The sequence below is a fragment of the Coregonus clupeaformis genome, chromosome 1 (assembly GCF_020615455.1).
Source record: "Coregonus clupeaformis isolate EN_2021a chromosome 1, ASM2061545v1, whole genome shotgun sequence".
In the NCBI taxonomy this organism is placed as follows: domain Eukaryota; kingdom Metazoa; phylum Chordata; class Actinopteri; order Salmoniformes; family Salmonidae; genus Coregonus; species Coregonus clupeaformis.
The window spans coordinates 78,706,813-78,732,286 of NC_059192.1; the positions used below are offsets into that span (position 1 = coordinate 78,706,813).

Genomic DNA, 25,474 nt, shown 5'->3' on the forward strand with positions numbered 1-25,474 from the left:
AAATTTGAAGAAGGCAACATCAGAAATGGTAGGTCCCGTGACTTTAAACATGTTTTAACTATCTATATGGCAACTAATGTCGATACATACATACTTAAGTTATCTTAAGACGGACGTGTCTGAACATACCCCAAATACTCTTTGCCATGTTACTCAATGACGTTGTTTGCTATGGGGAATGCTCAGAGAAACAATTTTGTAAACAAACAATGGAGAATTTGCTCACCCTCTTCGTGGAATTAGACCGCCAATGTCAATTGATTGCTAGACCATATTTAAACATGAAATATTGTGTATTTGATTACATTTACAACACTTTTGTACATTAAATGTAGCCAGGTTAATGCAAATTGTAAATGAAACGTGTCAAAGCAAAACGCAAGAAATCATTCAGATTGAGAATTTTAGCTAATGATTGATTGCTAGCTAGAACATATTTATTCTATTCTAGCTAGCTGTGGAATTGTAATATAACTATCTAGACTTTTAGTTACTAATGAGCATGGGCATTTATTCACTTTCACAAACTATACATTCTTCTACAACCCTTTCTGTTCCTGCCTGTCCTTTTATAATACCCAGGCTCCCCCTTGTCATTCAACCCCATTACACTAGGGCATCACATATCCCCTCTTCTTAATTAAGCAACATAGCACAATAACAATATAGTGTGATGCTTTGGCTAATAACACCACTGGGCTAACACCACAACTGGGCCCACAACACAATTGGGCCCTACATTACTGTGGTGTATAACAAAACACTAGCTATGTATCCCCCAGTTACTCAACCACCTGCAATGACAAGAGTAGACTCTGCCCACATAACTACAACACAACCATAAACATGAGTTATTTCCTTCAGCTCCATTACACCAGGACATCACACTAGCTATTTTATATTATTAGCCAGCTAGCTAGATGGTCTTGAATTAAGGTGTAGTTAATTAATTACAGACACATATAAAATCATATCATAACCATCATATTGTCTTCTATTCCAGAACATCATGCCAAACATTAGCACATTGAGAAAGAACCTCAAGAAGATAAGGAAACTTTACTGCCAGGAGGCCATGGCTGCCACACTGGTGGAAGTGAAGGAGAAAAGGTTGTTAGTTAGGCCTTGGCAGATAGAGCCTCAGGCAAGATCAAACATGGCATGTCTAGCTAACATGTTGCATTCTCCTCACAGATAGGACCGCTGCTGCTGCCTCCGCCTCCTCCTCAACCACCCCAGCAGGGCCCAAGACACGTGTTCCGCCTCCTATGCCAACCAATAAAAAAAGTGTTTTATTTTCTAACCATTGAATCTGATGTACAACTGATGTAAAGACTTCACCATTATCTAGCTATCACAGTTTATTAAATGCATATGCTCTCTCTCTCTCAACAGGCCACAAAAGAAAAAGTAAATTTAAAGTCAACAGTTCCTTGTGTGGCAGATGCACGGTGGAGTTCCCTCCCACCAATGAGGACACACCGTCTTGGGTCCGGTGTGAAAACTGTCACAAGTGGTTTCACTTCAGTTGTGTGGGGTGGAAGAGGAGGATGATGTACAATATATATGCACATGGTGTAGCTCTTGAAAAACAAATCAGTTAAAATAATTTTTGGGGTGGGTGGGATGTGGGTTTAGTTATGTGTTATTCTAATAAAAGTTATATAGCCATAAGAACAAAAAAACACTGTGGTTCTCTCAATTTTGCATTAGAATAAAAACAAAATTGTTCAAGTAAAAATGATCAACTGTAAAACGCCCCTAGTAGAATGTTTGTTTGATGCTAATGCGAACTGAAAAAAAAAAGCTAAAGGCAGGTTAGAATGATTATTTTCCTAATTACTATCATTTTGATTGTTGATACTATTACTATTGCAATGAATTAATAATAATCAAAGATGGTTTAAACATAATCAAGGATTTTAAGATGCAAATACCAAGACATTTGCTTGTTATTATGCTTTTTTTTGTCTTGTTCCTGAGAATAGCGCACAAATAAATATCCACAGGGTTGCAACATTCTGTAAATAATGAGAATTGAGTCCCATGAAGTGGCAGGTGTCGATACTTTCATTGTTGATCAATAGAATTAGACGAAGTAAAATCAGAAAGACTGTTCGCCAATGCGTTGATCACGTGACCGTTAGAGAAAACCGCATCCGAGAATTTGTTTCTACCGGACGCCCTCGTTCGGACTATTCACAAAGAAAATTGGGTAAAGTAGAACAGACACACATTATACATACTTTGTTATAACCCACATGGACATGTGAATCCATCATTTAATTTTGTTTTAACGGAAACGCATATATATATATATATATATATATATATATATATATACACACACACATACACACACACACAGTACCAGTCAAAAGTTTGGACACCTACTCATTCAACGTTTTTTCTTTATTTTTACTATTTTTAACATTGTAGAATAATAGTGAATACTTCAAACTATGAAATAACACATATGGAATCATGTAGTAACCAAAAAAGTGTTCAACAAATCAAAATATATTTTATATTTGAGATTCTTCAAATAGCCACCCTTTGCCTTGATGACAGCTTTGCACACTCTTGGCATTCCCTCAACCAGCTTCATGAGGTAGTCACCTGGAATGCATTTCAATTAACAGGTGTGCCTTGTTAAAAGTTAATTTGTGGAATTTATTTCCTTCTTAATGTGTTTGAGCCAATCAGTTGTGTTGTGACTTGGTGGGGGGTTGGGGGGGGACATTTCAAGAACTTTCTTAAAGTGCAGTCGCAAAAACCATCAAGCGCTATGATGAAACTGGCTCTCATGAGGACTGCCACAGGAAAGCAAGATCCAGAGTTACCTCTGCTGCAGAGGATAAGTTCATTAGAGTTACCAGCCTCAGAAATTGCAGCCCAAATAAATGCTTCACAGTGTTGAAGTTACAGACACATCTCAACATCAACTGTTCAGAGGAGACTGCGTGAATCAGGCCTTCATGGTTGAATTGCTGCAAAGAAACCACTACTAAAGGTCACCAATAATAAGAAGAGACTTGATTGGGCCAAGAAACACGAGTAATGGACATTAGACTGGTGGAAATCTGTCCTTTGGTCTGATGAGTCCAAATTTGAGATTTTTGGTTCCAACCGCTGTCTCTTTGTGAGATGCAGAGTAGGTGAACGGATGATCTCCGCATGTGTGGTTCACACCGTGAAGCATGGAGGAGGAGTTGTGATGGTGCTTTGCTGGTGACACTGTCTGTGATTTATTTATAATTCAAGGCACACTTAACCAGCATGGCTTACCACATTATTCTGCAGCGATACGCCATCCCATCTGATTTGTGCTTAGTGGGACTATCATTTGTTTTTCAACAGGACAATGACCCAACACACCTCCAGGCTATGTAAGGGCTATTTGACCATGAAGGAGAGTGATGGAGTGCTGCATCAGATGACCTGGCCTCCACAATCAACCGACCTCAACCCAATTGAGATGGTTTGGGATGAGTTGGACCGCAGAGTGAAGAAAAAGCAGCCAACAAGTGCTCAGCATATGTGGGAACTCCTTCAAGACTGTTGGAAAAGCATTCCAGGTGAAGCTGGTTGAGAGAATGCAAAGCTGTCATCAAGGCAAAGGGTGTCTACTTTGAAGAATCTAAAATATATTTTGATTTATTTAACACTTTTTTGGTTACTACATCAAAACTATGAAATGTAGTAACCAAAAAAGTGTTAAAAATCAAAATATATTTGAGATTCTTCAAATAGCCACCCTTTGCCTTGATGACAGCTTTGCACACTCTTGGCATTCTCTCAACCAGCTTCACCTGGAATGCTTTTCTAACAGTCTTGAAGGAGTTCCCACATATGCTGAGCACTTGTTGGCTGCTTTTCCTTCACTCTGCCGTCCGACTCATCCCAAACCATCTCAATTGGGTTGAGGTCGGGGGATTGTGGAGGCCAGGTCATCTGATGCAGCACTCCACCACTCTCCTCCTTGGTAAAATAGCCCTTACACAGCCTGGAGGTGTGTTGGGTCATTGTCCTGTTGAAAAACAAATGATAGTCCCACTAAGCGCAAATCAGATGGGATGGCGTATCACTGCAGAATGCTATGAAATAGTTTTGATGTCTTCACTATTATTCTACAATGTAGAAAATAGTAAAAAATACTGTATATGTTTTATTTTTCATTTAAAAAACGGAAATAGCGTCTGGTAGAGGGCATCGATACGCTAACTACTTGTAAAAAAATAACTGTACCCTAAAATTAAACAAAGTGAACCCGAATGAACCCATGGCAAGCTTTAATGCAATAACACATGTGACTGGTGCAGAAGGTGACTGCCTGACACACGACAAGTAAAGGAGAAAGGAATACCATTCTAGAAGTGTACCTACAATTTTCAATATTACTTTAATTAGACGGATACAAATCAACCTGCACCTATTAGCATCTCGCAGAGATATGAGTGCAATTGACATGTCATTAGCTAACTAGGAAGCTAACGTTAGCATGTTTAAGTTTAGTTACCTAACGTTTGATCCTTTTCTCAGTTTGCTTGTCAAATATTGTAGCTGTAGAATGTGAACTTGACAGACACGGTCTTGATATAAATTACTATTGTGAACGAACATGGTGACTTCTTAGTATGTGCAACTAAAAAACAACCACTAACGTTAGCTAGCTAGATGGCTAACTTCTAGCTAGTGCACAAAACAACAAGGAAACGACCTAACGTCAGCATCTTCAGTTAGCTCGAGCTAGCTACACATTTACAACATGCATAAACACTGCCAATAAAATCAACAAAACATACCTACTTTCAATGTCAAGCTGTGCTCACTCTACACACCTTGCAGAGACCTGAAAAACGATGACCTCTTCTTCTTTAGGATTTGGTTGGCGGATCGCATCCAACTTTTAGGTGCATACACCGCCACCTACTGTACTGGTGTGTGGGGCCATTCACGGCATACCTACATTATATTCTTAGATACAATAATACAAAATTGTGGAAAAGGAAAATTGCCCTACCACCTATTAGCCCTCTAAAAAAAAACTTTAAAAACACCACACATTCCACTATTTAACCCTATCTAGTCCTACTCCAGACCAACGGTCTGAGGACATATCACTACTATTCAACACCCCCTGCAGCTGTTCTACAATAAATCCTAGCAATCCAAAGTACTTCTCTGCAGCTGCCACCACAACCTCTATTTTCTGTGACTTTTCCTCTCTAAGCATTTAGCTTCCTCTTCCTCCTGCTCCTGCTCCTTCTTCTTCTTCTTCTTCTTCTTCTTCTTCGATGAGGTTTAACAGCGTTTGGCATCCAATGTGTTGCATTACCGCCACCTACTACACTGGAGTACAACTCCCTAATATTTTGCTTGGAAAATAAAATAAAGAAATACCCTAGCATCTACACTCACAAATGCAAAAAATATTCTTAATAATTAACACCACCCTACTCCACTATTTAAATATATGCATTCCTACCTCATACCCTCAACCTGAAATGATGGAACATCACCACTTAACACTCCCTGTAACTCTTCTGATGTCAAGTCTCGCACACCCAAATACCTCTCTGCAGCTGCCACCACAACCTCAATTTTCTTCGACTTACAGTTCCATCCCTGCAGTAAAATTAATAACAATTACTTTAAATGCTAAAAATCCAATCTTACTGAAACATATATCACTTGTTGGCCTATACCTCTGTACTGGTTCATATCTACTACTCTCACCACTTTGCTCCTCCTTCTTCTTCTTCTGTGGGTTTTATGGCAGACTACAACCCAAAATGGATGGGGTTGAAAAAAACAAGGTAAAAATAAAACCCCATATTTGATATGGTAAACTAACTTAATCCACCCAAAATAAAACAATAAGAAAACACATTGACAAAACCAAAACCAAAACTCCTTTCTTCTTCCTTCCTTCAAATCTCCATATCTCCCTTCTCAGGCTCTATGACCTGAGAGGGTGGTACAGCTTGTGACAATATTCCATGCAACTCCTCCGCCGAGTAGTCTTTCAGTCCCAGGAACCGTTCCGCCGCATCCACAATGATATCTATTTTCCTGGACTTCCTCTCCACCTTGGTAGTGCCATTAATCACCATAGCTATGAAGGCCACAAAGTCCACCTTCTAAACCTTTAACATATCTGGGTCCTGCTGTTGAACTGCAACCCCTGCAGCCTTCAGTGAAGGCCTATCCACCACCATGGACTCTTCAGGAGCACAATTCGAACCCTTTTAACAGCCATTGCATATGAAATACTCTGGACAGCCCTGACTTTAGCCACCTCATTCTCTTTCACCCTTGTTGGGCATTCCAAAGACGTGGCTTCATGGTTCCCACCACAATTGCAACATGTCACATTTTCATCACTTTTAAAACACATGATATGATCTTCTCCACAACTTCAACATCTTGGCTTTTCCCTTCTGCAAACACTTGAAACATGTCCAACATCTTTACAATGATCACACTGCATTGGTCTTGGAACAATTGCTCTGACTCGGTAGTTTATATATTCCAACTGTACTTGAGTAAGGAGAGACTCCATATAAAAAAAAACTAAAGAACGGATTAGACTCTTCACTTTTTCTTCATTCACCACACGATTCATCCGAGGAGCATCAATCACTCCAGGAATATGTTTAATCTCTGCAACATCAACTTCCCACGAAACTCCTTCTTATTCTTCGGTATAATGGTGTTCGCAACAATTATATGTGCATTCTGCCAGCTACTGTGCGATTGGATAATAATTACCCCGCAACGTGATAATGCGGCGTAATTAAAAATATATATATTTTATCATTTTCCACAACAATGTTAGCCCTTTTTGTTCCATTCTTGGACTTCACTGTTGTCCACTCATCTTTCTCACTAACTGTACTTTACGCACTTTGAGCTTCAAACAACACTTCTGCTTCTGCCATCTCAACGTCTGTCAGCTGACTCCCCCACGAACCATCCTCGCTATGACCTCTCTGATAGCGCCGCACCGGTTGATGTACACAGTCCCAGTCGATCTACCTTGAAAACAGAAAGCTAGCAGAGTGGGACAGGGTCCGTGTTATCCGGAATCCTTGGGACGTCCCTACCCCATTGAAGTAGACATTTAAAATGGTTAAGTTTAGGGTAAGGGTGATGGTTGTGGTTAGGGTTAGGGTAAGGGTAGGAGCTAAGGTTAGGGTTTAGGGCAGACCCGTCGCCAGACCTCAGTCTTAAGGGGGGCATATGAAATGCATGGGAGGGCAAGGCACAATTGTTATTAGCCTACAGTACATATATTTAATAATAAATTCCCTCAAGTGGGGGGGCACAAGCATTTTTGGGGGCGGGCCCATAGCGACGGGTGTGGTTTAGGGTATAGACGTCCCAAGGATCCCGGATAGCACTGACCAGTGGGAAAGGGCAGTGTTGAGCTAAAGCAAGTTTGTCATTTGTTCCATAGCTAGGGGGATAATGATTGTTTTTTTGTATTTGCCTAGCCAAATACTTTCATTAAATACATTTTTGGGGACATAAATAGATCATTTAAATGTTTTTCCATTGAACAGTATATCAAAGTTGGTGCTATGATATGACCTTCATCAAGCCTTAAAATGTTCCAGTGTCCCTCAACTTAAAGGGATAGTTTGGGATTTTAGCGTCAGATGAACTCGTGGATTCCATTTTTATGTATCTGTGCCCAGTATAAAGGAAGTTGCACGCAGATTAATAAAAGTTATTCTGACTCTGTGGAAGTAGATAATGGGCCTCATTGTCAAAATCCCGAACTATCCCTTTAAGGTGAAAACAGTCTTTCCCCACCACAGCCCACAGCCCAACTATGCATGCACAGCCCAGTGGAAACGAACTGTGACTCACCACAGTGATCCTGTGACTCACCAGTGGTCCTTGCCCACCATTTTGGGAAACAGCTTGAACTGAGCAAAGTCTTGAGAGAGGGAAATATAAGAAATATGTTATGCATCACAATGTGTGTGTGTGTGTGTGTGTGTGTGTGTGTGTGTGTGTGTGTGTGTGTGTGTGTGTGTGTGTGTGTGTGTGTGTGCCGCAGCAGCAAGTGCTAATAGATATGATTAATGATTGATTAACATTTGATTTAACAAGTTAACAGAAGATGCTTTCAGTCATAACTGAGTTTATAAAATACAGTAGACTACTAGCCTACATTTCTTTAATTATCAGGGATCATATACTACTATCATGAGATGGAATTACTCAGACAGAAGATGGCAGTATGACACCAATACAAGACAATAATACCTTCTACCTCTGTCCCCCTGGAGCAGTAGCCATGTAGTCTAGTCAATTTCAATAAGTACGTTGTCTCATGAATTATCTCCTTAAAGTGTCAATCAGCAGTTAAAACAATAATAAAGTGTACTCCCCACTCCTGTTTCGGTCAAAAGCTGAGGGATAGGGCTGGAGAAATGTAACCACTCTCAAATTCATAGACAGAGCTATGGATGCAAGGACTGGCCATCCTTGATATCAACATTGTAGCTATATAGTTTTTTAAAATATATATTTTTTTACATTTCCTTTGTTTACAAACATTGGAGTGAAATAACTTATATTTTGGGTTCTGATGGGGTACGACAATTTAACTAAGCTCATGTATATAAGTTATATTCTTCAAGAATCAATGGGTACATTTCATTAATTAAGAAGTCCCAAAATGTATGAAGCAACTGCAGATTGCCCCTTTAATGAAGCAGATCAACAGCAATGATGTGACTTTAGTAGTTTCAGTTTCTCTAAGATCTAAAAGTACAGGGAGTTTTTCCTAGTAGCCTAACTAAGTTATTCTATATAGTTAGTTACTGTGTTAGTCAAACAGTTTGTGTGTTTAGTGCCTAAAAGCACCCCATGAACAAAAGAAACCTTTGCTACTTTGCGAGCCTTATAATGCAAGCACGGCCATAGACACCTGGCAACGCGCTACAGCATTAATTAAGTAATACCCAAAACAATTGTCACTGTCCAGAGCAAATGAGATGGCACTAATGTGTCTTAAGCCATCCACAGGTGTCCAATGGTATGGGAGAGGGGCGGGCTCGTGAACGTCTATCTGTGTTAGTCACAGGTGAGGTCATTGAGCACAACATGGTTACAGGTAATGCTATTGTTAAACTTAGCTGAATAGTTTGCATGCATGTGTGGATGGGGAATGTGTGTGTGTGTGTGTTTTTAATTTTAGCCAACTGTTTAGGTAGGCTATAATTATGTATTTATTTGACAAAGAACTAGTTTGATACCGAGACAATATTTTTGGTGTATTTTGTGTGCCTCAGTTGCGTCTCTGTGACCTGTTAAGGATCCTCTTTAGGTCCATGTTTAGTATCCGTGAGCCTAATCATAAAGTGGCCTTGCTATGAATCGCTTTATGGGCTTCATATCGTTCGTCATTGCGCAAATGTTTCATATGCTGAAGTCGCCTTTTAAGTTATTCCTATACTAAAATAACTTTTGACTAAATTGGACTGAATTTTCTACGAACTTCTGAAATAGCAAAGACAATAAGGACTGTCATTAATACTATTAGGGAGGGTGCTCCTCTTTGGGGGCATGTATTTAGCCAAGAGTAAAGCTTTAATTGTTATTAATTATTTTAGCTTTGTTTGTTTACGCAACCCGTTGCTCGAGCGCTGTCCAAGGTGCTGAAGTGGAGCTCCTGAAGTGGTGCGCTGCGCGTGAACTCCATTGGGCGAACGCTACAAAGGAATTGTCTACAAAAATTGTATCTACTCAGGGTCATGGCCGTTTCACTTATTCTACCTCCACTCATAATCAAAATCAAAAGTCGTTGTATATACTTGAATAAATCAAATAATCTATACTTGGTGACAGGTTAAAAGTGTGTCTCAAGTGAGTAGCTTTTTAGAAGGTAAGCAGTGTTTGAGATACCTCGCATTATGAAACCGTACTCCACACTATGTCACCTTTATCTTTTTAATAAAACATGAATGTTTTCGGGGCCGTTGATATCCAACTACGTCCCTTGGGAAATCAAGTATGAAAAAATGTATGCACTCACTAACTGTAAGTCGCTCTGGATAAGAGCGTCTGCTAAATGACTAAAATGTAAATGTAAAATGTAATGGAGGGTTGTTTTACAGAGCGGTGCCCGACGATGTCTCGCTTCGTAGATGGGTGAGCGGTGCGCTGGGACAGCATGGCCGAGGAGAGTGGACTCAAAGACCGCTGTGGCAGACATCGTGGCCTCGGCCGCTGGACTGGAGGAAGTGGACGACCAGGTTGGAATGGTGAAAGAAAGATCTTGATCTTGAACTGCCATGGATGTGCCCGTTCATTCACAGACATCTACTAACAAACCCAATGATGCACTTAAGGATACAAATATTGGACTATTTCAGTCCTATAACTGTACCTGGATGAAATAATTTGCCATAGCTTATTTATCTCCTTAAACTAACGGACTTCATTTTGTAATTTAGTTTTTTATGTCTCTAATAGCCTAATGTGGCTTTTGGACATTTCTGTGTTGGACTTCACTATTGACAAGCAGTAATCAGGAAGGATGGATTTTTTACTTGTTCCCTCTGTTTAACTCTTGATTGACCTTGCCAAACCACCCACTCACTCCCCTCTACCTCTCCTCCCGTCCGCTCTGCATCTCCAGGCGAGTCCCTGGTGTGAATGAATGTGGGAGGGGGAGTAGGCCTCTCGCCATGGCTCACTCCTCTGACTACCACAACCAGAGGGAGATGACCAACGGGGGAGGGCAACCTCTCCCCCACCCTCACAATGGGGGAGGCTACCCTCCCCCCCACCTTCACAATGGGGGAGGCCACCCTCACCCTCACAACGAGGGAGGCCACCCTCACTCCCACAATGGGGGCCATGGGGGCCAGGCTGGGGGGTCCCACTCGACAAACCGCTACATGCAGAAGAAGCATCACCGCCACAGGGGAGGCAGGTCCTCACCCATGGGCAGAGTCATCCTCATCAACTCTCCTGTCGATGGTAATAATAACACTACTGTGTCTACTCCCCCTCCCACCGTACACAGTGTTGTCTGAACTCTTAAGCATACAAAACTATAGCCTGCTGAGCTAAAGACCATTCATTAGTTCAGGAAAATAACACATTTTTACTTACATCTCCAATATTTCTGCTGTAGCCAACATGTCAATACAGTGTTTCTACTGCATATGATCTCAGAGTGCCTGTTCCCTCTTGTGTACAGGTGGGGATGACTGTGAAGACCTCCACACAGTTACAGTAGATAAGAGTGCAGACGGCTGTCTGGGCTTCAGTGTGAGAGGGGGTTCAGAACACGGACTCAGCATCTTCGTCAGCAAGATAGAGGATGACAGCTCTTCAGGTAGGCCCTATAACAGAGGGAGGGAGGTGTGTGTATTGACCCCATAATTACCCCTGTTTGTCTTGCAGAGCATACAGGCCTTTACGAGTGTGTTTGTGTGTGTATGTGTGTGTTTATGTGTGTGTTCCTATGTGTGTGTGTGTATGCATGTGTATGTACTGTATGCGTCAGTGAGTGTGTGCTTTAACCCCTTCGTCTCTCCCCTCCAGAGCAGGCAGGTCTCTGTGTAGGGGACAAGCTGGTAGAGGTGAATGGTATCAGCCTGGAGAGCATCACTATGAGCAGTGCTGTGAAGGTCCTAACAGGGAACAACAGGCTGAGGATGGTGGTGAGACGTGTGGGGAAAGTCCCTGGTATACGCTACTCTAAGGAGAAGACTACATGGTGAGAGGGCCTACTGTAATGTAGTGTACTGTACTGTACTATACACTTACAGAAAAAAAGGTGCTATCTAGAACCTAAAAGGGTTCTTCGACTGCCTCCATAGGAGAACCCTTTGAAGAACCATTTTTGGTTCTGGGTAGAACATTTTTGGTTCCAGGTAGAATCCTTTTGGGTAGACATAACGTTCGCGAAAATCGTTTCCACAGAGGGTTCTAAATGGAACTCAAACGGGTTCTCATATGGGGACAGCCGAGGAACCCTTCTGGGACCCTTTTTTCTAAGAGTGTACTAAACTGTTATATTATGTCACGTCATGTACTGTACTGTTATGTAATGTAGTTAGCCAGTTCCCAATATAATGGTTAGTTTAGACAGGTCCATGTGTGTACATGAGTGTAGTCATTAATCGGCATTCAAGTTCAAGTTCAAGTGCAACCTGACTAGTTCAAGCAACCTGAAGCACTGGAGTGGAGCAGGCGGAGTGTAGATAATGAGACAGGCTGGTATCATAGACTAGATGTAACATAGTAAACGAATACCCAAATTAGTATGATATGTTACGTTTGGTATGGTTACTAAGACAGAAGGTTACTTAAGGCAAAAACTAAAGGAGGGTGGTTGGTTGGGGTAAACGCGAACGTCTCGCATCCCAAAGGTTGTGTGTTCAATCTCATTATGGACAACTTTAGCATTTTAGCTAATTAGCAACTTTGCAACCACTTACTACGCTTTAGCTACTTTGCAACTACTTAGCATGTTAGCTAACCCTTCCCAAAACCCTAACCCTAACCTTAACCCTAACCTTAACCCCTAACCCTAACCCCTAGCCTAGCTAACGTTACCCACAAAAAAATGGAATTCGTAATATATCATACATATTGCTAATTCGTAACATATTGTAGGAATTGCAATTCGTTACATATGATATGAATTGTAATTCGTAACATATTATATGAATTGTAATTCGTAACATATCACACAAAATGGATGATGGACATCCACAAATAATTGCATACCATACCAAACGTAACATGTCATACTAATTTGAGTGTCCCGGACTTTCGTTCACTATGTTACGTCTACCCCTGAGTCCAGGTTGCAGGCAGGAGACTACCTGATGCATATGATCAGTACAACAACAACACTATACAGAGTACAGGAGGTTGGTGGTACCTTAATTGGGGAGGACGGGCTCATGGTAATGGCTGGAGTGGAATAAGTGGTATCAGATACATCAAACACATGGTTTCCATGGGTTTGATGCCATTCTATTCGCTCCGTTCTAGCCATTATTATGAGCCGTCCTCCCTCAGCAGCCTCCACTGATACAGAGTTAGTGTAACATGGTTCCATATAATACAGTGTGGAGAACAAGTATTTGATACACTGCCGATTTTGCAGGTTTTCCTACTTACAAAGCATGTAGAGGTCTGTAATTTTTATCATAGGTACACTTCCAGAAAATCACATTGTATGATTTTTAAGTAATTAATTAGCATTTTATTGCATGACATAAGTATTTGATCACCTACCAACTAGTAAGAATTCCAGCTCTCACAGACCTGTTAGTTTTTCTTTAAGAAGCCATCCTGTTCTCCACTCATTACCTGTATTAACTGCACCTGTTTGAACTCGTTACCCGTATAAAAGACACCTGTCCACACACTCAATCAAACAGACTCCAACCTCTCCACAATGGCCAAGACCAGAGAGCTGTGTAAGGACATCAGGGATAAAATTGTAGACCAGAAAATCACATTGTATGATTTTTAAGTAATTCATTTGCATTTTATTGCATGACATAAGTATTTGATACATCAGAAAAGCAGAACTTAATATTTGGTACAGAAACCTTTGTTTGCAATTACAGAGATCATACGTTTCCTGTAGGTCTTGACCAGGTTTGCACACACTGCAGCAGGGATTTTGGCCCACTCCTCCATACAGACCTTCTCCAGATCCTTCAGGTTTCGGGGCTGTCGCTGGGCAATACGGACTTTCAGCTCCCTCCAAAGATGTTCTATTGGGTTCAGGTCTAGAGACTGGCTAGGCCACTCCAGGACCTTGAGATGCTTCTTACAGAGCCACTCCTTAGTTGCCCTGGCTGTGTGTTTGGGGTCGTTGTCATGCTGGAAGACCCAGCCACGACCCATCTTCAATGCTCTTACTGAGGGAAGGAGGTTGTTGGCCAAGATCTTGCGATACATGGCCCCATCCATCCTCCCCTCAATACGGTGCAGTCGTCCTGTCCCCTTTGCAGGAAAGCATCCCCAAAGAATGATGTTTCCACCTCCATGCTTCACGGTTGGGATGGTGTTCTTGGGGTTGTACTCATCCTTCTTCTTCCTCCAAACACGGCGAGTGGAGTTTAGACCAAAAAGCTCTATTTTTGTCTCATCAGACCACATGACCTTCTCCCATTCCTCCTCTGGATCATCCAGATGGTCATTGGCAAACTTCAGATGGTCCTGGACATGCGCTGGCTTGAGCAGGGGGACCTTGCGTGCGCTGCAGGATTTTAATCCATGACGGCGTAGTGTGTTACTAATGGTTTTATTTGAGACTGTGGTCCCAGCTCACTTCAGGTCATTGACCAGGTCCTGCCGTGTAGTTCTGGGCTGATCCCTCACCTTCCTCATGATCATTGATGCCGCACGAGGTGAGATCTTGCATGGAGCCCCAGACCGAGGGTGATTGACCGTCATCTTGAACTTCTTCCATTTTCTAATAATTTCACCAACAGTTGTTGCCTTCTCACCAAGCTGCTTGCCTATTGTCCTGTAGCCCATCCCAGCCTTGTGCAGGTCTACAATTTTATCCCTGATGTCCTTACACAGCTCTCTGGTCTTGGCCATTGTGGAGAGGTTGGAGTCTGTTTGATTGAGTGTGTGGACAGGTGTCTTTTATACAGGTAACGAGTTCAAACAGGTGCAGTTAATACAGGTAATGAGTGGAGAACAGGAGGGCTTCTTAAAGAAAAACTAACAGGTCTGTGAGAGCTGGAATTCTTACTAGTTGGTAGGTGATCAAATACTTATGTCATGCAATAAAATGCAAATTAATTACTTAAAAATCATACAATGTGATTTTCTGGAATTTTGTTTTAGATTCCGTCTCTCACAGTTGAAGTGTACCTATGATAAAAATTACAGACCTCTACATGCTTTGTAAGTAGGAAAACCTGCAAAATCGGCAGTGTATCAAATACTTGTTCTCCCCACTGTATGTATCCGGTTTTGTGATACCGAGTGTATCATATGCATCAACAATGTGTTAAATGCATCACAATCCTTTTGAAATTGATCCCATTAGGCTTATGGTTTGTGAATTCTTTATAAGTATTACGTTTTTCATAGTGTCACGTCAATAGAATTCATTATAGAACAGCTACTCTAGTATTATATCTCTATGGTCACATCAGTATGAAGGTCAATGACTCTTGAGCGTCACTACTAGGTTATCATGCTGCTGAGGGATCTTGGTTTCATGGTGCACGGCTAGATAGATTACCTCTATGACTATGGCTATTTGACTAATTGATAGGGAGGACAGAGCTCACTGGGGAATGGGGCTGCTGCTGTGTTTGTGTGTGTGTGTGCATGTGTGTGTGTGAGCATTTGTGTGTGTGAGCATGTGTGTGAGTGTTAGTAAGTGAGGAGGGGGGTGTAGTATGTACATATCTGTGTGTGTTTGAATGTACAGTATGTTTATGTACAGTTGAAGTCGGAAGTTTACATACACCTAAGCCAAATACATTTGAACTCAGTTTTTCACAATTCCTGACATTTAATCCTAGTAAAAATTCCCTGTCTTAGGTCAGTTAGGATCACCACTTTATTTTAAGAATGTGAAATGTCAGAATAATAGTAGAGAGAATGATTTATTTCACCTTTTATTTCTTTCATCACATTCCCAGTGGGTCAGAAGTTTACATACACTCAATTAGTATTTGGTAGCATTGCCTTTAAATTGTTTAACTTGGGTCAAACGTTTCAGGTAGCCTTCCACAAGCTTCCCACAATAAGTTGGGTGAATTTTGGCCCATTCCTTCTGACAGAGCTGGTGTAACTGAGTCAGGTTTGTAGGCCTCCTTGCTCGCACACACTTTTTCAGTTCTGCCCACAACTTTTCTATAGGATTGAGGTCAGGGCCACTCCAATACCTTGACTTTGTTGTCCTTAAGCCATTTTGCAACAACTTTGGAAGTATGCTTGGGGTCATTGTCCATTTGGAAGACCCATTTGCGACCAAGCTTTAACTTCCTGACTGATGTCTTGAGATGTTGGTTCAAGATATCCACATAATTTTCCTTCCTCATGATGCCATCTATTTTGTGAAGTGCACCAGTCCCTCCTGCAGCAAAGAACCTCCACAGCAAGATGCTGCCACCCCCGTTCTTCATGGTTGGGATTGTGTTCTTCGGCTTGCAAGCGTTCCCCTTTTTCCTCCAAACATAACGATGGTCATTATGGCCAAACAGTTCTATTTTTGTTTCATCAGACCAGAGGACATTTCTCCAAAAAGTACAATCTTTGTCCCCATGTGCAGTTGCAAACCGTAGTCTGGCTTTTTTATGGCGGTTTTGGAGCATTGGCTTCTTCCTTGCTGAGCGGCCTTTCAGGTTATGTCAATATAGGACTCGTTTTATTGTGGATATAGATACTTTTGTACCTGTTTCCTCCAGCATCTTCTCAAGGTCCTTTGCTGTTGTTCTGGGATTGATTTGCAACTTTTCGCACCAAAGTACATTCATCTCTAGGAGACAGAATGCGTCTCCTTCCTGAGCGGTATTACAGCTGCGTGGTCCCATGGTGTTTATTCTTGCGTACTATTGTTTGTACAGATGAACGTGGTACCTTCAGGCATTTGGGAATTGCTCTCAAGGATGAACCAGACTTGTAGAGGTCTACAAATTTTTTTCTGAGGTCTTGGCTGATTTCTTTTGATTTTCACATTATGTCAAGCAAAGAGGCACTGAGTTTGAAGGTAGGCCTTGAAATACATCCACAGGTACACCTCCAATTGACTCAAATGATGTCAATTAGCCTATCAGAGGCTTCTAAAGCCATGACATCATTTTCTGGAATTTTCCAAGCTGTTTAAAGGCACAGTCAACTTAGTGTATGTAAACTTCTGACCCACTGGAATTGTGATACAGTGAATTATAAGTGAAATAATCTGTCTGTAAACAATTGTTGGAAAAATTACTTGTGTCATGCACAAAGTAGATGTCCTAACCGACTTGCCAAAACTATAGTTTGTTAACAAGAAATTTGTGGAGTGGTTGAAAAACGAGTTTTAATGACTCTAACCTAAGTGTATGTAAACTTCCGACTTCAACTGTACATATCTAGCATGTGTGTGTTTCTGCAGGGTGGATCTGATCCAGAGGCGTATGGTAGTAGAGGAGAGTGGTCGTACTCCGTCAGATGCCAGTTCAGACAGTGTTCTCCGTAGGATGGTTCACCTCTACACCACCTCAGACGACTACTGCCTGGGATTCAACATCAGAGGGGGCAAAGAGTTCGGACTGGGCATCTACGTCTCTAAGTATGTGGTCCTGGGGATGTTACAGGTTGTGCAGGTTTATGTTCCCACCCATCACTAGATGAAACTGCTCAAGCATACACCACTGTTGCGCTCAACAACAACAAAAAATACAGTGGAGATACCTTTGTTTGTAACATGTAAATATATTCAGAATTGACTTGTGGGAGATGAGAGCAGCCCTTAATTGAATCTGAACTCTAACTAATGAATGGCAACTATCAGAGAACAATGTTAGAAGCTCAGAGCAATACAAAACATTACTCAAAACAACTGGCCAACTCCATGACACATCTTCCTTGACTTCTCTGTGTATTGTGGTCAGGTTGGACCCTGGGGGTCTGGCGGAGCGGCACGGCATCAAGATGGGCGACCAGATCCTGGCGGCCAATGGGGTGAGCTTTGATGGCATCACCCATAGCAATGCCGTGGAAGTTCTGAAGAGCCACACCCACATCATGCTGACCATCAGGGTGAGAGAGAAGACTCGTCTTTGACTGCGTCCCAAGTGGCACCCTGTTCCCTTTATAGTGCACTAACCCTTTTGGGACACAAACTTTTTCATTAGCTATCTATAGGGCTTTCACCTATCCAGTCCTATCAGATCTGTGAAGGGGAGTGAACTAGCTAGGGCAGATGGAAGGGAACATCTCTCTGAAATGAAACACAGCCATTGTATGTGCATCTCAATAGTCTAAAGTTGCCTCCACTCCTTGTCTCCTCTCCATCATGTAACCTGATCAATACTGTTTTCTTAAATGCATGTACATCAAGGTTGAAAGTGGTACACACTATCCCTTTATATGAAACATGTACTCTATGTTCAATAGGTTAGATCCATTTCATACCTAACAATTGATCACGTGGTGCTCTAAGTACTCTGGCACATTAATGGATGTTGCAGCGCGTTAAACAACATCACTGGGGAGTGAGACAGAGTGAGAAAGCATTGTAAATCAGACAGCTGGCACCTGGCCCATGCATTCCTCTGTGTTTGTGTGTGTGTGCCTGTGTATGTGTGTGTGTACCTGTGTATGTGTGTGTATGTGAGTTTGTGTATGTGAGTTTGTGTGCGCGCTCAGCCCCTCGCATTCCAGTGTGCTCACTTTACTCCTCTCATCTCGGGTTCCGTGCGAGAAAAAACGCCAGGGACGGCGTTCATTATTTACAAGGCAGCAGGATCAAGTTATAATCAGCAGAAAGCCTTGTTTTATGTCTTTCCTCTGTCCTGCGCTAAACCCCATTATGGCTAAAAATTACACACATAGGAGCCGGGTTAGGTTGCTAAACGCCCCCCAACACCTGCCCAGACCAAGGCCCATTGTGGAGGGACTCAGAGGGGGTCCACTGTGACTTACGCCTGACCTGAAATGGTGGCTGTCCTTTGTGGTCTTAAGTGTAGGGATCTTAGAAGTGGTCAATTGAGACTTGTGTTTGACCCAAAATGGTGCCCTGTTCTCCTTGTGGGCCTGTGCTGAGTAGCAGTAGGGTGAGAAGGCATAAGCTGCCCTGGAGAGGTGGTGAATCTGGTGAGGGAGAGTCTACCATCTTGGGTCAGTTTTTCCCTGGAGCTGTGTTTCTGTATTAATACAGAAAGTGTGTGTGGGTCTGTGTGTGTGTGTGTGTCTGGGTGCATCTGTGTGCGCGTCTGCATGTATTTCAAATCAAATCAAAATCAAATTTTATTGGCCACATGCGCCGAATACAACAGGTGCAGACATTACAGTGAAATGCTTACTTACAGCCCTTAACCAACAGTGCATTTATTTTTAATAAAAAAGTAGAATAAAACAACAAAAAAGTGTTGAGAAAAAAAGAGCAGAAGTAAAATAAAATAACAGTAGGGAGGCTATATATACAGGGGGGTACCGGTGCAGAGTCAATGTGCGGGGGCACCGGCTAGTTGAGGTAGTTGAAGTAATATGTACATTTGGGTAGAGTTAAAGTGACTATGCATAAATAATTAACAAAGTAGCAGCAGCGTAAAAAGATGGGGTGGGGGGGGGGGGGGGCAGTGCAAATAGTCCGGGTAGCCATGATTAGCTGTTCAGGAGTCTTATGGCTTGGGGGTAGAAGCTGTTGAGAAGTCTTTTGGACCTAGACTTGGCACTCCGGTACCGCTTGCCGTGCGGTAGCAGAGAGAACAGTCTATGACTAGGGTGGCTGGAGTCTTTGACAATTTTGAGGGCCTTCCTCTGACACCGCCTGGTATAGAGGTCCTGGATGGCAGGGAAGCTTGGCCCCAGTGATGTACTGGGCCGTACGCACTACCCTCTGTAGTGCCTTGCGGTCGGAGGCCAAGCAGTTGCCATACCAGGCGGTGATGCAACCAGTCAGGATGCTCTCGATGGTGCAGCTGTAGAATTTTTTGAGGATCTGAGGACCCATGCCAAATCTTTTCAGTCTCCTGAGGGGGAATAGGCTTTGTCGTGCCCTCTTCATGACTGTCTTGGTGTGTTTGGACCATGATAGTTCGTTGGTGTTGTGGACACCAAGGAACTTGAAGCTCTCAACCTGTTCCACTACAGCCCCGTCGATGAGAATGGGGGCGTGCTCAGTCCTCTTTTTTTTCCTGTAGTCCACAATCATCTCCTTTGTCTTGGTCACGTTGAGGGAGAGGTTGTTATCCTGGCACCACACAGCCAGGTCTCTGACCTCCTATTTGTGTGTGTCTGTGTGTGTGCACGTGTGCGTGTCCTCATGTGGAATTGCAGGTCAGCCAAATCCCTAAGGGTCAGCTGTCCCTGTAGTACCCACACACATTCACTGAGTGGAAGGTCACATGTGCCCCAGAGCCAGAAGAAACTTCTGTGAGACTCTGTAAAGGTCATGAAATAGAGGCTAGTCTACTTATATCCTGTCCTCAGAACACCTATCCTAGGGTAAACGCATCCAGATATCCACATATAAGGAGTGAGACCTGAACTTCTGATAAAATATGTATAGAAATGTGTGTAATAATTATGATGATTATGAGTATGATGAAGAGTATAATGCGGAGGATGATGATGATGATGATAAAGAACGAATATGATTATAATCATGATGATGATGATGACGATGACGATGATGATGATGATGATGATGATGATGATGATGATGATGATGTGTATATATTTCATCCTAACAGGAGGCAGGAAGATACCCTGCATACAAAGAGATGGTGGCTGAATACAGCTGGCTCAGCAAAAGTATGTATCTCTCTTCTCAGTATGCTACTCACACACAGATAATCCTGAATGTATAGTATACTAATGGAAGTACAATGAGCTAATAAGTAACATGAAAGGATTCAAACTTAGAAGAAAAAATTATATGTACATTAAACGCTTGACCTCGATGTTTTATTATGCTGAATTTGAATATTCTATTAATTTCATGAAAGCGTCACCAATTCTAGAATCCCAATCTCCAATTATGACGTTGCCAGATTCTACATTTCATGACATTACATGACGTGTCAGTCTAAAGTAGAGCACCGGCCACATCACATGTACTTTAACTAAATCCCTGTGCTGTATTCATCTCAGTCCCCAGATCTGATCCTCTATTTTTTGCTTAATATGAGTGGGTCTGAAAATAGCCCCAGATTAGTGCTGTGTGTGCCCAGAGACAGAGCAGTACTCTGGGTTGGGCACGGCGTGTTACGACAGGTGGGTGGCTGGATGGGTCTGCGTCCCAAACGGCATCCTATTCCCTATTTGGTGCACTTTTGACCAGTGTCTACAGGGCTCTGGTCAAAAGTAGTGCATTACTGTATATAAGGAACAGGGTGCCATTTGGGACATACTCTGGGTGTGTTTAGGTTGCTGGGATCTAAGGCTACTGAGTCATTTATGGGTTTTATTAGATTTTTCCTGATGGTTCATGAGGTTGAATTGATTCTCTGGATCTACTGTAGTTAAAGCCAATGGGATTAGCTAACACAGCGGTTTGTTGTTTTGACAGTTTCTAAAGTCTCTGAAAAAGTGTTCTATTGAAAAAGTTTTGTTACTAGGAACCTTTTGAATTTGGATCCTGCGACGCGGTTAACCTCAGTTGCTGGTACTGCTATATCTGTCCAGGGATCCTGCCAACCAAAAGTTTGAAGAGCTGCTTGGCGTAGCAGCTAGCCTAGCTGCTAACTAGCTCTCAAGCTAGCAAGGTTTCCTTGACAGATTGAACACAGCCCGCGACGCAGTTAGCCCTTGTGGCTGGGAGAGCGGATTGTCCCGGACTTGTGGCTGTCTAAATCCCTGCTGTTTGTTGCTGTTTAAATCTTCCCTGCATCCTGCTCTGTCTTCTGGAACTGCGTGGAGTACCAGCATTGGCCTGCAAGGTGGGAGTCATGGAGGGGACAGTATTTCTCTATCACAAGTGAAGGATCTTTTAAATGAACAAAAAGGGTTCTACAAGCAGTTGTTACAACAACAGGAAAATAGCTTCAAGAGCTTTGTCCAAATACTGATGGACTCAACTAATAAAAGAATAGACGATCTGACCAGAGAGGTCCAGGACCTTTAAGAATAGTTTGCAAGGAGAGGATGTCCTGAAAGAGACTTACAGCAAGATGACAAAAAACTTTAAATCCTCTCGCTGACATCAGCACTCTCTGTGAATCATCATTAACAATGACTGGGAAAACAGACTATCTAAAGGGACAATCTAGGAGGAATAACATTGTTGTGGATGACATACCAGAGTCTTCACATGAGAACTTGACCGAGTCTGGGGAGAAAATACGAAAAATGATCACTGAAAAGCTGCAGATGGATCATATGAAGATTGAGTTGGAGCGCACACACAGGTCTGGAAAACATGTAACCAGCCTAGGTAACAGACTGAGGCCGATAGTGGTCAAGTTCCTGAGGTTTAAGGACAAGATGGCTGTTCTGGAGAGAGCCAAGAACTTGAGAGGAACCAACATCTTCCTCAACAAGGACCTCCCTGTAGCTGTGCACCAGAGGTGGAAATAACTTATCCCAACTATGAAAGCTGTCAGAGAGCATGGGAACATTCCTTACATCTGCTACGACAGGCTCATTGTCCATCCTCCCGTCCAAAAGCCTGAGCGGAATGAGAGAGCATAGCCTCAGGGTCAGTAGCTTCAGCCCAACATTACACACACACACTTACACACACACACATATTTATTTATTTATTTATTTTGTCTCCATATTATGTCTATCTCCAATAAGCTACAAAGGAAAGGGCTAATAATAGCCCATATTAATATATGCAGCCTTAGAAATAAGGTTCATGAAAGAAAATAACTTTCTAACATCAGATAACATTCATATACTGGTCATCTCTGAAACTCACTTAGATATTTCCTTTGATGATACAGCAGTAGCAATACAGGGATATACCATCAACAGAAAAGACAGGAATGCCTATGGTGGAGGTGTTGCTGTATATGTTCAGACCCATATTCCTGTAAAGCTTAGAGAGGATCTCATGTCAAATGTTGTTAAAGTGTTGTGGCTGCAAGTTCACCTGCCTCATCTTAAGCTTCTTCTTTTGGGGTGCTGCTATAGGCCATCAAGTGCTAACAGTCAGTATTTGAATAATATGTGTGCAATGCTTGATAATGTGTGTGATGTTAACAGAGAGGTCTATTTTCTGGGTGACCTGAACATTGACTGCTTAGCAACTAGCTATCCTCTCAAGATGGTCCTCTGTAGCTCAGCTGGTAGAGCACGGCACTTGTAACGCTAAGGTAGTGGGTTCGCTCCCCAGGACCACCCATACACAAAAAATATATAATGTATGCACGCATGACTGTAAGTCGCTTTGGATAAAAGCGTCTGCTAAATGGCATATTATTATTATTATATTAAGATGAAGCTTCTAACTGTGATTAATGCCTGTAATATGACCCAGGTTATCACTCAACCAACTAGAGTGCATACCAATAGTGTTGGATCATATCTTCACTAATGTTACAGAGCTTTGCTCCAAAGCAATATCAGTTTCCATTGGCTGTAGTGACCATAACATTGTGGCAATAACAAGGAAAGCCAAAGTGCCAAAGTTTGGGCCTAAAGTAATTTATAATAGATCATACAAAATGTTTTCTCAGAATTATTTTGTTGAAGATGTAAAAAATGTATGTTGGTCTGATGTGTATGCGGAATTGAATCCAGATACAGAACTGGAAGTATTTCAAAAATTATTAATGCTAATTGTTGACAAGCATGCACCTGTTAAGAAACTAGCTGTGAGAACTATTGGCGCCCACTGCATTGATGATGAATTAGAAAATGTTATGGTTCAAAGCAATTATGCAAAAGAGGTGGCAAACAAGTCAGGCTGCTCAGCTGAATGGTTGACATAATATACATTGAGAAATGTTGTGACTAAACAAACTTATATTACCAAACAAAGATATGTTACATAAAATACAATGGAAAAATACTTTGGAGTACCTTAAATGATATCATGGGCAGAAAACTGTAAGTCGCTCTGGATAAGAGCGTCTGCTAAATGACAAAAATGTAAATGTAAATGTAAAACCCAATTCATCTCCATCGTTCATTGAAGTTGATGGGTAATTTATAACAAAACCTTTCGATATTGCCAATCATTTCAATTACTATTTCACTAGTGAAGTGGAAAAACTCAGAAGTGAAATGACAACATTTGGTTTCATTTTGTTCCTATGTTGTTTTATTTTTTTTCTATGTTGGTTGTTCTTGATTATCATGTTTATTCCAATGAACGAGTGACAGCTTGGTTTACTCTCTATTTTTGATTTAAGTACTATTAAACCTGTTGTGGTTTCACTGTGTGTTTGTGGGTTTTTGTTCCGTTTTCTTGGTCTGTTGTACCGTGGACTTCATTTGAGTCGTCTTTTGTTTTGTATTTGGTTACTTTGATTAATAAAGTCATGTTTCTTGGACACGTTGCGCCTTGGTCATACTTGGGACGACATAGACGACCGTGACAGAAAAACCCACCACAAAAAGACCAAGCAGCGTGTCAAGCGGCAACAGGACCTACCTACACAGGATTTATGGACTCCCATAAAGGATTCATGGACATGGGAGGAGATTCTGGATGGTAAGGGGCCTTGGGATCAACCGGGAGAATATCGCCGTCCTCGTGAAGAGCGGGGAGGCAGCTAGAGCCGAGAGGCGGCGATATGAGGAGGCAGCACGGAGGCAAGGCTGGAAGCCCGAGAGTACTACCCAAGAATTTCTTGGGGAGGAAGCGGCAGGTATGGAGAGAACGCTGGTGGATGTCCTCTCGGCTGGGGACATATTACGCAGGAGGAGGCCGTCCGTACCGGAGGGCGATGAAGGGGGAGAACCTGGCAGGAGAGGAGCAACGGCATCAGCAGGGCCATCGTCGGAAGGACGAGAGGCAACCCCAAAAAATTTTTGGGGGGCACATGGCTTAGGCGGCTGGGCAGCAGGAGGCTGCCACAGGGAGACGTGGAGAGAAGGCTATCGGATTACGGGAGCCATTGGCGAGTAGAGGAAGGGAAGTTGTTGCGGCACGGCGTGAGAGACTGATGTGTGTTACCAGTCCGGTCCGCCCGTTCCTGATCCCCAGTTAAAGCCAGTGGGGTGTGTTCCCAGTACGGACCGGCCTGTTCCTACCCACGCATCAAGCCCACGGTGTGCGTCGCCAGTCCAGCCCGGCCTGTTCCTGCTCCACGCACAGAACCCACGGTGTGCGTCGCCAGCCCAGCCCGGCCTGGTCCTGCTCCACGCACAGAACCCTACGGTGTGGCGTCGCCAGCCCAGCCCGGCCTGTTCCTGCTCCACGCACAGAACCTACGGTGTGCGTCGCCAGCCCAGCCCGGCCTGTTCCTGCTCCACGCACAGAACCTACGGTGTGCGTCGCCAGCCCAGCCCGGCCTGTTCCTGCTCCACGCACAGAACCTACGGTGTGCGTCGCCAGCCCAGCCCGGCCTGTTCCTGCTCCACGCACAGAACCCTACGGTGTGCGCCGCCAGCCCAGCCCGGCCTGTTCCTGCCACTCGCACCAAAACCTACGGTGCGCGTCGCCAGCCCGACCCGGCCTGTTCCTGCCACTCGCACCAAACCTACGGTGCGCGTCGCCAGCCCGGTCCGGCCTGTTCCTGCCACCCGCACCAAGTCTACGGTGCGCGTTGCCAGCCCGACCCGGCCTGTTCCTGCCACTCGCACCAAACCTACGGTGCGCGTCGCCAGCCCGGTCCGGCCTGTTCCT

At 42.9% G+C, this 25,474-nt stretch overlaps 2 protein-coding genes across 6 annotated transcripts in view; one reads left to right on the forward strand and one right to left on the reverse strand.

Moving 5' to 3' along the window:
• LOC121574759 (sideroflexin-1-like) overlaps positions 1-25,474 on the reverse strand; it is a 59,875-nt gene that overhangs the window by 25,946 nt on the left and 8,455 nt on the right. The window contains exons 1-2 of one of the 5 annotated variants that reach the window (XM_041887348.2): positions 4,810-5,217; positions 1,193-1,266 (exon numbers count right to left, since the gene is read on the reverse strand). The exons of 1 other annotated variant lie outside the window; for it this stretch is intronic. Coding sequence is in view for 1 of the 4 variants with exons in the window: in XM_041887325.2 (XP_041743259.1) it covers positions 11,140-11,168 (29 nt within the window). In the remaining 3 variants the exon portion in view is untranslated. Of the gene's footprint in view, positions 1-1,192; positions 1,267-4,805; positions 5,218-11,139; positions 11,236-25,474 lie in introns of those variants that run through there. 3 more of the 5 variants (XM_041887325.2, XM_041887340.2, XM_041887334.2) reach the window with 3 other exon arrangements.
• The window catches only part of LOC121574754 (PDZ domain-containing protein 7-like), a 46,797-nt gene continuing 32,032 nt past the window's right edge, over positions 10,710-25,474 (forward strand). Inside the window, exons 1-7 of the mRNA XM_045224960.1 lie at positions 10,710-10,758; positions 10,867-11,004; positions 11,228-11,365; positions 11,575-11,749; positions 17,123-17,299; positions 17,622-17,769; positions 20,427-20,487. Coding sequence (XP_045080895.1) covers positions 10,710-10,758; positions 10,867-11,004; positions 11,228-11,365; positions 11,575-11,749; positions 17,123-17,299; positions 17,622-17,769; positions 20,427-20,487 — 886 coding nt within the window. The remainder of the gene's footprint in view (positions 10,759-10,866; positions 11,005-11,227; positions 11,366-11,574; positions 11,750-17,122; positions 17,300-17,621; positions 17,770-20,426; positions 20,488-25,474) is intronic.